At 43.6% G+C, this 13,853-nt stretch overlaps 1 protein-coding gene across 2 annotated transcripts in view; it reads right to left on the bottom strand.

Annotated features, from left to right (window-relative positions):
- NUP58 (nucleoporin 58) overlaps nt 1-13,853 on the bottom strand; it is a 58,718-nt gene that overhangs the window by 33,079 nt on the left and 11,786 nt on the right. For both annotated transcript variants that reach the window (XM_073662450.1, XM_073662452.1), the window contains exons 2-6: nt 6,371-6,504; nt 5,314-5,451; nt 3,871-4,005; nt 2,501-2,602; nt 19-43 (exon numbers count right to left, since the gene is read on the bottom strand). In XM_073662450.1, the coding sequence (XP_073518551.1) occupies nt 19-43; nt 2,501-2,602; nt 3,871-4,005; nt 5,314-5,451; nt 6,371-6,504 (534 nt within the window). The remainder of the gene's footprint in view (nt 1-18; nt 44-2,500; nt 2,603-3,870; nt 4,006-5,313; nt 5,452-6,370; nt 6,505-13,853) is intronic.

Raw genomic sequence — 13,853 nt, 5'->3', positions numbered from 1 at the left:
AACCTTAAAGCAACTTACTCTGGTCTGGCTCCTGCCTTGTCACCTAAGAGTGAGGACAATGACAGGTTAGTGAGCGAGCTGTATACATCACATTTATACTCCAACTCTCAAATTCTGTGCAGAACCTACATTTAAAGGGGTATTCCCATCTCCAAGATGCTATCCCAAAATGTAGTAAGTGTAATAATAATACCAGCAAATACCTCCAATTAGAAATGTAGTATAGTTCTTCTGATTCGCTATGTTGCTTTCCCCATGTAGACCACTGCAGTAGCTTAGGCATCCATGGTTACGACCACTAACAACTGTCACTATATGAGTGGTCGTAAACCATAGATACCTGAGCTTCTGCAATGGCCTAAATGGGGAAAGCGACATAGCGAATCAGAAGAACTATACTACATTTATAATTGGAAGTATTTGCTAATATTATTATTACACCTACTACATATTGGGATAGGATCTTGGAGATGGGAATACCCCTTAAACCCCTTCCCGCAACTGAAGCTAGCTGTACAGCCAGATAACAAGCAGTTTACTCCAATCCGGGGGGCAGTATCATCCCAGGGATGACGCAGGCACAGATAAGCTCCTGCTGGGGCACTAAAATGCTGCTGTCAATAGTGACAGAGGCATGTGAGGAATTTGACAGAGGGAGACTGCTCCCTCTGTCAGCCCATCTGTATCATCACTGAGATCGCATCCCATCATTGCTATGGCAACAAGGAAGCCTAACAATGACTTGTGTGTCTGCTGTATACCTCATCACAGATCCATCTCTGGAGGTGGGGTCTAATAGGCAGTCAGTCAGGCTAGGGCTGTGGAGTTGGAGTCAGAGTCGGTATAAAATGGACAGACTTCTAAAATATATCATAAATTGGGTACAGTAATGCAATGCAATTTGTAAGGAATATTTTTTCAGAAGAATTTGGGGAAGTTATGAAATGTCCTATAAATGTCTGTCCTATTCCTGATCTAAGGGTCTAGACTTTTAGCTGAGATGAATCTGTGCTACAGTAAATTTATCCCTGGGGGCGTATCTTTAGACTGCTCTGCATAATTACCCAGTAAGCCACACCCACTTGGGAGACCATAAAAGGGTAAGAATAAATAAAAAGACCCATATCTCTGGCACATTTATAAAATATACAAAAAAAAACAAGAAATGGATTATTCAGAGGAGCAGCGGGATTAAATAAGAGCAAAGACTGTCAAATTATGACCTAGTGACAGGTCTCCTTTAAAGAGAATCTATCAGTAGGATCAACCCTCCTAAGCCGTCTATAGGGGCATGTAGCTGAATAAAATGATACATCAGATCACGGATATCAAGGTCTTCTTACAGAGAGTTCAATATTTTTCTAATATGCAAATGAGCTGTTAAGATCTATGGGCCGGACATAGAGCTCTCTGTCTCCAGAGATTATTTTAAATTAAATTAAAGGGGGAGTTCCCAGTGTGAGACATGTAATGACTGACAGTCTGCTTTATATCAAACAGTGAGATCAGAACTAACAGTAAAGCAGAATTTAATTTTGCTTCATTACAAACACATTTGCAGCAGCAGTTGACCTTCTCACAAGCAGCCAGTGTGGAGGAGGGCAGTACAGCAGAGCTGACAGCACTGTATAAGGATGACTGCAAATGTGTTCGTAATGAGACAAAGGTCAGTTCTGCTGTACTGTGTTAGTTCTGATCTCACTGCAGAGCTGTGTGTGATAAGAGCAGACTGTCAGTCATTACATGTCTCACACTGGTAACTCCCTCTTACATGTAAAATAAGCTCTGCAGGCAGATTTTCAGGCCAATATTAACAGTGCTTAAAAAAAAAAACAACAAAATGTAGAATTGCCTTTCAAAACGTTTAATGAAGAATGATCACAGGCGCATCTACCGAAAAAAAACACCAACAATGAGAACTACAGCTTGTCAGGCAAAAAAAAAAAAAGCTCTCACAGAGCTTCACCGACAGAAGGATGTAAAAAGTATGTCTCTCAGAACATGGCGAGACAAAAACAAGTGATTTTTTTTTTTTCTAAAGTGTGAATTTATTGTACAAAAATAACAGACTGGTTTATCATTAAAGGGCTACACAATCATATTAATAGTTTTGGGGGGGGGGGGTAAAATTTTCTGACAAGTCCCCATTAAGGGACTTGAACCAGTGGCTGTCTGATCACTTGTTCTACATACTACATTACCACAATATGGCAGCATGTAGCAACCCATCAAGTCGCGAGGGAGGGTAGAGGATACAGCAGTATGTCCTATGTCAGGTAGGGGTATCTCATACATGCATGGTATATGCCATACATGTCTGATACATGCGGACCACACCAGTGGGACGCCGTATAGCGCTGCTGTGAATAGTAGGGTCGCCATCAATGCTTTGCCTTCTTTTCACTTCTACGAGAGTTCAAACATCTCACAGAAAAGAAAACCCTTTTGAAAAGTCTCGTATCCACATTATTATTCAACTCAAGCTCCAGGCGGTACATACTTTTTTTGTCTGAAGAACTACTGAAGTCTATTCCCCCAAGTCCTTCGTTGGTGGTCGTCTGTGCAGCAGGAGCAGCCAGGCCCAAAGTGTTCTGTCCCAGGCCTGCAAGCAAACAGAAAGGACGATTCCAGAATATCTACAAAAAGGTTTAAGACAAGCACAAAAATCTCTCCCTTCCCAGCTCATGATATCAGATTGGACAGAGATCCATGCTGTGCACGGCGGATCAAGGGCAAGAAACCCCAGCAAGTATTGTGCCAGGAGGGCCTATTACCTACTTTAGGTAACAAATAAAATAGATACAGTTAAAAAATAATAACAATAAATAATAGAATGCATAATCACCTACCGATGCCCTGTTTAGGACGACTGCTTGTATCAGGGCTTTTTCTGCTGGTGGGGACAGGAATGTGACCGCTGAAACCAGATGCTGGGCAACCGAAGAGTCAATGCTGCGGTCAGTGATTGGTTGCAGTGGTCACATATCCAAAAGGCCAAAACAGAATGTACAGAGACCAGCACTGAACAGTGCCAATCAATTTCTTTGTTTTTTTGGAAGAGGTAGTGCTGATTCTGAGTTAGGTAATCTTTATGGTCCACTGCTACGCACTATACGCTTCCGATGATTGTCATTAAAAACGCTAACAATCCTAAAGGGGAATTCCGATCTCGTGCGTTGTACGTTTATGGCATATCCATAGGAAAAGTCATGATGTATTGTAGATGTGAATCCCCCATCACACACGGCTGTCAGTGGAGAGGTGGTTGGAATTACCATAGAAATTAATGGGATCCTCTGCACTGGCAGAGCGCGCGTCAGGACCACTTTCTCAAAAGAAGATGAAGATCCCATCAAGGATACTGCAGAATAAATGCTGCGCCAGAAATGCACTAGATGGAAATCAGACATGCCTCATACAGACAAGCTGAGGCTAAGTTCACACTAATACAACGCGCTCTGCTGAGCTGTGTGTTAGGTTTCCTACTGGAATCCCCGAAAAACAGCATTCTGACAGAAAGCTCGACAGAGCCAGTCACTGGAATTAAGCAGATGGCGTCATTACGGCAATGTCTGGCCTCCATCCTGGCAGGGATCTGCAACGATGCGGTCTGACAAGACGAATACTACCAGGATGAAGGGGCTCTTGACCTAAAACATTGCATTTAATGAAGAATTACAAAAACTGATTTTTTTTTGCTGGACCTGGAATATTTAAATAAATCTACTTTTCTCTACATTTATGGATACATAGATGAGAGGTGGGCAGCTCACCTACAACGAGCGCCAGTACCCATATGCCACCAAGGAGTGGTGCTGCTTGAATGGGTAACACGTATGTCTACATCCATCCACGCGGAGTGACACTTACCTGACGCCATGACACTGGCATTCTGAAATGGTGATGCCGTCAGCCCGGGCAGGGTGCCCAGTGAAAGCCCAGTAGTAGTTGCAGTAGTAGCTGCAGCAGGCGTCGCTGTACCCAAATTCAAAGAAAAAACCGTACCTAATAGGAAAGAAAAAAGGAAATCAGAACATCACATCTGCTACCACAAAAAGTCTAATGTAGTTTACCAGGTTACTGGTATTACAGGTAAAATTAACACTAAATACTGGCCAATGAATTATACCAGGCTTACTTTTAGGAAAAACAAAAGCACAAAATACATATTAATCTAAGAAAAGAAAAAAAATAAATAAATTGCGACAATGTATTACTGAGCTACTGATCTGAAAATCTTTCAGCATTTGATCAAATGTTAATTTCTGCAATAGCAACTAAATTAAAGGTGTTTTCCCATATAAGCACATGACCACATTGCTGGGATATGCCAACAATCAGCAAGTGACAGCAAATCTAAGCATGTCTGCTGGGGCATTTAAGGGTCCTGCTGTAGGGATTGCTGGGGGTCCCATTGGTCACACCCCTTGAAAGCCATCATTCATACAGTGTTGCAAATAACCTTAAGAGCACATTCATATTACCAATGAAAAGACTGACTATCCCCGAAAATACATTTCATCAGTTGCAGTATTTTTACACACACATAAGTAAAGATCTATGTGCGTGAAGCAGGTCAGGGAGATGTAGCCGGTGGGACAGGCCTCTTGGACTAGTCATCCTGAGCGCATGGTCCCTCGCTGGCTCTCCAACGTATGTCTCCTCTGAAACACAGCAGCGTTTCAGAGTAAAACAGACGTCTGCATTAATGCAGTCAGGTTCTGAATTATGCTGCCCATGGTGGTTTCCTTTAAGGGGACTCTGTCAGGAAAAAAATGACAGTTCAAGCCAAGTAGAAGTGATTAGTGCACCCTTGGTGTGACCAAACATCTAAGTGCACCTTCTCATCTGCTTGTTTTCCTTTCATCTCCACACCCTTTTTCTTTGATTCACAGCTCTGGCTTTATAAAGCTAAAGGAGGGTGGAGATGGATGGAAAACAAGTAGGTGGGAAGGTGCACTGAACTGTTTGGCCATGACAAGGGTGCACCGAGCACCTGTGCTTGGTTTGTTTTTGTGCTGACAGAGTCCCTTTTAGTTAAAATCTCTAGTATTCTCGTACCTGATGAAATTATACAATAGGCAGAATTAGCATTTATCCTGCCCAGTTGCTTCTCTATTGCACATGCAAAATACAGACAGACTAGACATCAATCAAAGCCTTGTGGGAAAATGTAATGAGGGGAGGAACAAGAAACACGTCAAGTCGTCTTTACTATCTACCAGCTATAATTTACATAGTCATTTTAGGGGATTCAACTCTACAGCAAAATTCAATCTCCGGAAACTACAAAGGCCGATATCCTGCTCCTACCTGTTGCCGGGGTTGCTGAGAGGGAAAACCCCGTGGTTGAGGTAGTTGCTGCAGGTAGAGAGAACGGTGTAGCGGATCCTGCAGGTTTACCAAAATTTAAGCTAAAGCCGGTAGTCGCTGCAGAGGTTGTTGTTGGAGCTGGAATTAAAAGAACAAAGAAAAATGATATGCAACAAAGGTATATCATAAAACGTATAGATTATAGTAACTAAGGGGGTCCTCACAGTGGCAAGATGCCTGATCAGTGAGGGTCCCAGGGCTGGAGCAGGTCTTCACCAAAGGATCACAGTAACAAGGAGTTTGTATGAGGCTGCCATCGTCTGGCAAGCACTTTGTCCTCACTCTGTCCCACAGTAAGGTTTTTTTTTTATTGATTTTCCAAGGAAAGATATAGCTGAATTCTGTGCATGACAGGCGGAGACATAGAGCCACCCAATATACATTAAGGGCAGAAAAAGATTTTGGGTACTCACCGTAAAATCTCTTTTTCGGAGCCTTCAATGGGGGACACAGGAAACCATGGGAAAGGTGACCTTTCTCCGCTGTTTGATAGCTTCCATGAAACCCGAGGAGGTCCTCTGCTCGGCAGACACCGGGATCCCTACCTTTTACTCTCGATACCTGGTCCTGTTTGCTTCCAATGCTGCCACCATTTTGTCCAATATGCTCAAGTACAGATGAAGGGAGCAGGGAGATGGTCACCTTAGAGACTGGATCTCGGGGAGAGGAGCCAAGACTCTTTCCTTGGGGGGACAGACCCTGGCGCGAACGGTGAGAATTCAACACCTAGGAAAACACTGTATTGGGCCGGGATCAGGGACGACTTTGATCTGATGATCCAGCTGCGACAGGACCAGGTATCGAGAGTAAAAGGTAAGGATCCTGGTGTCTACTGAGCAGAAGACCTCCTCAGGTTCCATGGAAGCTATCAAAGAGTGGAGAGATTTCGCCTTTGCCATGGTTTCCTGTGTCCCCCAATGAAGCGATAGAGAAATGAAACTCAGTCTGCAAACCCCAGTCACTAATGATCATTAGAAGACTATATAAATGCTGGCACCTGTATTTGTCAATCCCAATGTGAATCCGGTGGCCGGTTTCGCTCCGAAGAGAGTTCCAGATAAACCGGTTGTAGATTGTGCAGTTGTTGTAGGAGCTGCAGTAGCCCCGAAACCAAAGGACGCACCAGTGTTACTGCAAGAAATAATAGGATTAGAAGACTGAAGTGATGATACAAGGAACGATAACAATTTACCCTCTACCAGGATCTAGTGAAGTATAAATCACTCACTCCTCCCTCAGCTTTCATAGTTAAGGTATATTAAATGGATTTCCTTTTGAAGACCACCCTGGTCCATGTATCCTATTACAGCATATGGACAGAATAGAGGGGGGTCCTCTGCTTGGTCCCTTCCAATATGAGCCAGAACGGATAGACGTTCTATATAAGTGGACTTTAGGACTTGCCCCTACTGGCGAGTGGCCGGAGTATAATTTGGACGAGGGCCATTTGCATAATCGATCCGATTGTCTCACATGAGACAATTATCGGATGCTATCCGCTAGTCTGAGCGAGCCCTTAGCCATAGTATTAAAGAGAACCTGTCACCAGGTCCAAAGCGGACGGCTTTTGCTCTTATTCTATTCCCATTGTCATCCTGAGTATTCAGCATTTGTTTCAAGGGGGTTTGGCTCACAAAATTCTCTGGAGGAATTGGGTCTCTGCATTATTACCCTGTGAGCCACATCCCAATGTAAAGACCATAAAAATTATCACAAAATAAAAAGACCCATATGTATGGAATTGCATCGTGGCTTTTAAACCTTTATGTAGTTTTTCGTTTTTGCACTTTCGCCATCTTTCAAGATCCAAACTTTTTTTTATTTTTCCGTTGACATATACACATCAGGGCTTGTTTTTTGGAGGGACAAGTTCATTCATTTTACCCTATAAATTTACTGAAACACAGGAAAAAAAAATCCAAGTGTGATGGAGTGGTGAAAAAACCCCGCAAATCTGCCGTTGTTTTTCGGGTTTTGTTTTCATGGTGTTCACTGTGCAGTAAAAATTATCTGGAAACCTGATTGTCCACGTCAGTCCGATTACAGCAATACCAAAACATGTATCGATTTTTTTCTTCTATTTAACGGATTAAAAAAAATAAAAATTGTTGGAGGAATTTGCGTTTCTATTTTTGGAGACTTGTAACATTTATATATTTCGGTTGATGGGGCTGAGTGAGGGCTTGTTCTTTGCACAGTGGACTTACATTTTTAGGGATACTAGTTTCATGTACATAAAATGCTTTGATTGCTTATTTTTGCCATTTTTTTATTTATTTATTTTTATTTTTAGGAAGATGCAGTGACCCACCACCCCTCCCCGCCCCCCGCCAAAAATGCAATTTTTATTGATTTACTTTTCTCTCTTACAGCATTTACCAATTGGGTGAATTAATTCCATATTTTAATAAACCAGACTTTCACAAAAGCGGCGATACCAAGTATATTTATTTTTTTCTTTACTTATTTTTAATGTGAGAAAATGGGGGCGACTTGAATTTTTACTTTTTTCTTTCTTTTTTTAAACCCCTTTAGAGGACTTGCTCCTGGGATCGTTTAATCACCTATGCTATGTACTGCAATACCAAGGTGAATATAGTGAAAATCCTGGTCTTCCTTTTATACAGGAACCGAGATCCAGCGCTGATACAATCCTGATTATTGCGCTTTTTTTTTTAAATTTCAAATTTCTCGCCAAAATGGCGGCGCGTTCCACCCTTGAAAGCAACCGGAAGTGACGACGCGGCTATTGAATGGACCAGCAAGCATCACTTCCTATGCACTCTCCATACGGCCGGCTATACACTGGAGGAGAGCGTTGCACGCAGGAAGAGGGGGAGACATTGCAACTGGCTGGGGAGCTACGGGAGGCCCCCAGCTAATATCTTCTGACCATCCAGCATTACATGAGCGCTGGAGGATGGTGCGGTCCCGCCGGGAGGCAGGAGCAGAAGACATGGAAGGAAGGCACAGGGCGATCGATCCACAGATGCCAGGCTGAAGGGTACTGATTTTTGGGGAAGCTGATTGCGGCCACAGCTCCACCAGAAGGAAACCTCTTCATCCCTTAGGGACAGGAAAAACACTGAGGATAGAGGAAGAGGGGGGCTATTTAACCTCTTGTTTCCTGTCCCTAATTAGGATGGAGAGGCAACCTCCTGTTGGTGCTGTCGTGGAGGGGATTACAGAAAACTACAATGAGAAAATAAAAAAATTGCCTCATGCAAATCCAGCCATATGTAAATCAGGCTGGAAGTGCACTGGGGACATGTCAATGCATTTAGGCAGTTTTCCATGTGCATTGCCACGCCCCCAGTGCACTTCCAGCCTGATTTGCATATGACTTCTATGTGTGCTATATTTCTCATGACTGGCACACTGAATCTCTACACAAAAGACATCATTATAACTGGGGGACAAGCGCCTATGCAGCCGTACCGTTACCTCCATCGGTAAACATGCACTGACAGGTTTCCTTTAAAAGAATACGCCACACAGTACTTTTACCTGGTCTCAGTGAGAACATTCTGATTTCTCTGGTTGGAGCTGCACTTATGACACAATTTCAACAAATTCATCATTTTCAGATGGTGTCTTATTTACGCACTAAAGCATTGGGACTTGTGATCAAAGACTGGGAACTACAGACTGTGACTACACAATGAAAGCTGTGACATCACGAGTTCTAACTAGTGTTGAGCATTCCGATACTGAAATATCGGGTATCGGCCGATATTCGCGGTATCGGAATTCCGATACCGGAATCGGAAGTTCCCATAATGCAATGAGCCAGTTTCATTTTATTCAGCCAATGAGGATCCTAAGAAGTGTGGGCACATCCTGTTAGGCATGTAGGCATCTTAACTAATGGCATGGCTGTGATTGGCTGCTGAAATGATGTCATGATGCACTATAAAATCCGCCGCCGCCATTTTGAGCTCACTCTGCTGTGAATTCAGTTAGGGAGAGGACGCTGTTGTTCTGAGGGACAGTTTTAGCTACCTATTTGGTCTATTCTGCTTTACCCAGGCTACTTAATAAATCGCTGTGCCTTGCAGCACTAGTGCACAGTTCTCTGTACTGTTCACCGCTGTCTGCAAGGTCTGGTGTGTGAGTGCAGCTCACCCTGTAGTGTGTGCTTCAGCCAAGTCTGGTTGTAGTGCACTCAGTGTGTGTCACTGCCTCATACATTGTCCTTTTTTGCCAATTCATAATTTTTCCTGATATCTCCTATTAGTGTGGTGGTTCCATCCGTATTCAGCTAAATTGGTTCCAAACACACTATATAGGAGTAGTTAGAGGAGCCTTTCTGCAGCATTGGGCCCTGCAGCCCCAGCCAGATTAGTATTAGCCTATTTTTTGCAGCCTCATCTGTTGCATTGTAGGTTACCTTCCTACATTGTAATAGCTACAAAAAGTTTGTGATACTATCGGTATTACATCTTTGGGCACATCCAGTGTCTTTTTGTGACAAAAAAAACTAAATAAAGTTCACCAAACACTCCACTTTACAGTTGTGTAGGCCACATTAGCTCATATTAAAGTCTAGTCCACACTTTATAAAATTAGTGTTTCTTATACCTGTTAGCAGCTGTTCAGGAATAAGCACACTAAGCCCTTAGTACTTTTCTGCCTATCTTTATCAGTCTACCAAGATGAAGAAGGCAGGGAGTAAGGCATGTGGTCGTGGGCGTGGAGTTTCTGCAGGGAGAGGACGTGAGGATTCTGTGCCTGCAGGGAGAGGACGTGGGGATTCTGCTGCGGGCACCAGTGACTCAGCATCCCCCAGTTTTACCAGGGAACAGTCCTTTATGCGCAGCTTTGTAGGAGCTAGCCGTACCCCACTGCTGCGGGAGGACCAAACTGAAGCCGTTGTCGGATGGATGGCAGCTAACGCATCGACTTCAATTAGTTCCAGATCCTCTCAGGTCCTGAGCACTGAAGAGCACCCATCTGTCTCTTCACCACCTGCCAAATTGCCCAGGCAGTCAGAGTGCCCTGGACAGGAGCCATCTCTACTTCTGTTCTCTGAATCTCTTGGCTTGGAAAGAGGGGGCCAGCCAAGCAGAATTTGAGAATTTGAAGAAGAGGTAGTATGCAGTGATGCACAACCGTTTTGTCTCTCTGAATCTGAAGAGGCGGGTGGGCCAGTGCCTATGGTCAGCAGCACACCTCAGTACGCATCTGATGATGAGACTCAGGTGCCACTTTTTGGTGCGTATTGTGCTGTCGAGACTACCCAGGAGAAGCAGTTGTTTGTAGAGGGTGGTGTAGATGATGAGGTCCTTGACCCATCATGGCGCGAGGGACAGGAAGGTGGTGGGAGCAGCTCTGAGGAAGAGATTCCCCAAACGGCCCAAAAAGGAGGGAGAGGGAGGGGGCAGACTTGGTTGCCTGTAGCCTCCACTTCGGCACCCATTAGGAGCATGGCTCTTCCAAAACCCAAAGAGGGCGCTCCCAAGACTTGCGGTGCCTGGTCCTTTTTTGACACAGTTGCAGATGACATTTGCTTTGTCAAATGCAAGCTGTGTAATCAGAAGGTGAAAAGAGGGAAAAGTGTCAGTAACCTCAATACCACAAATATGTGGAAACATGTGCGCACCAAGTACACGGTGGAGTTACAAAGACACAATGAAGACCTAGGCCAACCTACAGAGCCACCTACCACCTCTTCAGCTTGTGTTGTAGCCTCTTCCTCCAGCTCACACACAGCTGGTTCGGCTTCCTCACAGGATCGCCATGGAAGAATCTCTGGCACTGTTGTACAGAGACACAGTGTAATTCCACCCACAGCACCACTTTCCCAGTCATCCTCACACTCCCAGGCCAGTCTACAGCCATCGTTAGCACAGGCATGGGAGAAAAGGCGCCCATACTCGGCAAACCACCCCCGAGCACAGGCTCTGAATGCTGGCATTGCAAAACTACTGGCCCTTGAAATGCTATCATTCAGGCTGGTGGAGACTGACACCTTCCGTAACTTTATGGCATTGGCAGTCCCACAATACAACGTGCCCAGCCGCTTTTATTTCAGCAGGCAAGCCGTCCCTGCCCTGCAACAGCATGTGGAGGGAAAAATTAAACATGAGCTACAAAACGCCGTCAGTAGCAAGGTCCACCTGACCACCGATACGTGGACCAGTAAGCATGGACAGGGACGATACCTTTCCCTCACTGCCCATTGGGTAAATGTTGTGGAGCCGGGTACAGATCTTGAGAGTGGCGCTGTACGTGTTCTGCCAACTCCAAGGATTGCAGGAATCCAGTCTGTACACATTGACTCCTCCTCATACTCCAGTTCCTCTGAATCAGCGCAGCAGGAGCCGTCACGGTCTACCTCCACATCGACCCGTGAACGGGTTACCTGTTATGATGACCGATATGAGCACAGCCGTGGCCAAACGTCAACAGGCCGTATTAAAATTAAATTTCTTTGGGGAATCGAAGCCACACAGCGCAGGAGCTCTGGAATGCCATCAAGCAGCAGAGCGACGTGTGGTTTGTGCCAGCGAATCTCCACCAGGCATGGTAGTGTGTGACAATGGCCGAAATCTTGTGGCAGCTCTGGGCCTAGGCAACCTCACTCACATCCCATGTCTGGCACATGTGCTCAACTTGGTCGTGCAGAGTTTTTTGAGGGACTATCCGGATCTTGATGCACTGCTGCACAAGGTCCGCATACACTGCTCCAAATTATTATGCAAATAATATTTTCTCAGATTTTCCCAAATTACCTATATGAATTGCAGTCATTGTAATTTTTCAGTCAAATAACTATTAGAGTACAATTGAAAGGTTTTTGTACAAACTGCCTATGATAACAGTATATTTTTTAAAAAATAAACTCAAACTGCACTCAAAATGCATGTTCCAAATTATTATGCACAGCAGAGTTTTCAACCTTTTCATTTTAACCACTTCGCACCAGAGCCTGTTTTTGCCTTCGTGACCGGGCCAATTTTTTTCAATTCTGACCACTGTCACTTTATGAAGCAATTACTCTGGAACGCTTCAATGGATTCACCTGATTCTGAGAATGTTTTTTCGTGACATTTTGTACTTCATGGTAGTGGTAAAATTTCTTCGATATCACTTGCGTTTATTTGTGAAAAAATCGGAAATTTGGCGAAAATTTTGAAAATTTCACAATTTTCAAACTTTGAATTTTCATGCCCTTAAATCAGAGAGATATGTCACACAAAATAGTTAATAAATTACATTTCCCACATATCTACTTTACATCAGCACAATTTTGGAACCATTTTTTTTTTGTTAGGGAGCTATAAGGGTTAAAAGTTGACCAGCGATTTCTCATTATTCCAACAAAATTTACAAAAACATTTTTTTAGGGACCACATCATATTTGAAGTCACTTTGAGGGGTCTTTATGACAGAAAATACCCAAAAGTGACACAGTTCTAAAAACTACACCCCTCAAGGTGCTCAAAACCACATTCAAGAACTTTATTAACCCTTCAGGTGCTTCACAAGAATTTTTGGAATGTGGAAGAAAAAAATTAACATTTAACTATTTTCACAAAAATGTTACTTTAGACCCAATTTTTTTTATTTTCACAGGGGTAACAGGAAAAAATGGACCCCATTGTGCAATTTCTCTTGAGCGCGCTGATACCCCATATGTGAGGGAAAACCACTGTTTGGGCGCACGGCAGGGTTCGGAAGGGAAGGAGCGCCATTTGACTTTTTGAATGTAAAATTTGTCTGAATAATTAGCAGACGCCATGTTGCGTTTGGAGAGCCCCTGATGTGCCTAAACAGTGGAAACCCCCCACAAGTGACACCATTTTGGAAACTAGACCCCTTAGGGAACTTATCTAGATGTGTGGTGAGCACCTTGAACCCCAAGGTGCTTCACAGAAGTTTATAATATTGAGCCATAAAAATAAAATTTTCACATTTTTCCCACAAAAAATGTTTTTCATTTCCTAATTTTGCATTATCATAAGGGTAATAGGAAAAATTGCACCATGAAATTTGTTGTTCAATTTCTCCTGAGTACGCCGATACCCCATATGTGGGGGAAAACCACTGCTTTGGTGTACGGCAGGGTTCGGAAGAGAAAGGAGCGTTATGTTGGCTGGGATAGGCAGCAGACACCATGTCACATTTGAAGAGTCGCTGACGTGCCGAAACAGCAGAAACCCCCACAAGTGACCCCATTTTGTAAACTACACCTCTCAAGGAATTCATCTAGGGAAGTAGTGAGTATTTTTTAATTTTTAAATTTATACCATTGGGCAGTGAAATAAGCATAATTATATTTTTACCACAAAAAAATGTTTTACCCTCAGATTTTATATTTTCACACAGGACAATGGGTAAAAATGGTGCCGAAATGTGTCACACAATTTCTTCTAAAAGTGGCAATACCCCATATGTGGCTCAGCCATACGGCGAGATCTGGGGGGGACGGAGTGCTATTTGACAATTGGAGAACAAATTATTGTAGAATAGGCATT

The sequence above is a fragment of the Phyllobates terribilis genome, unplaced genomic scaffold (assembly GCF_046119375.1).
Source record: "Phyllobates terribilis strain yellow unplaced genomic scaffold, ASM4611937v1 Scaffold_2__4_contigs__length_985480577, whole genome shotgun sequence".
NCBI classification, from domain to species: domain Eukaryota; kingdom Metazoa; phylum Chordata; class Amphibia; order Anura; family Dendrobatidae; genus Phyllobates; species Phyllobates terribilis.
Note: the sequence above shows the minus strand (reverse complement) of the source record. Positions and strands in the feature narration are given on the sequence as shown.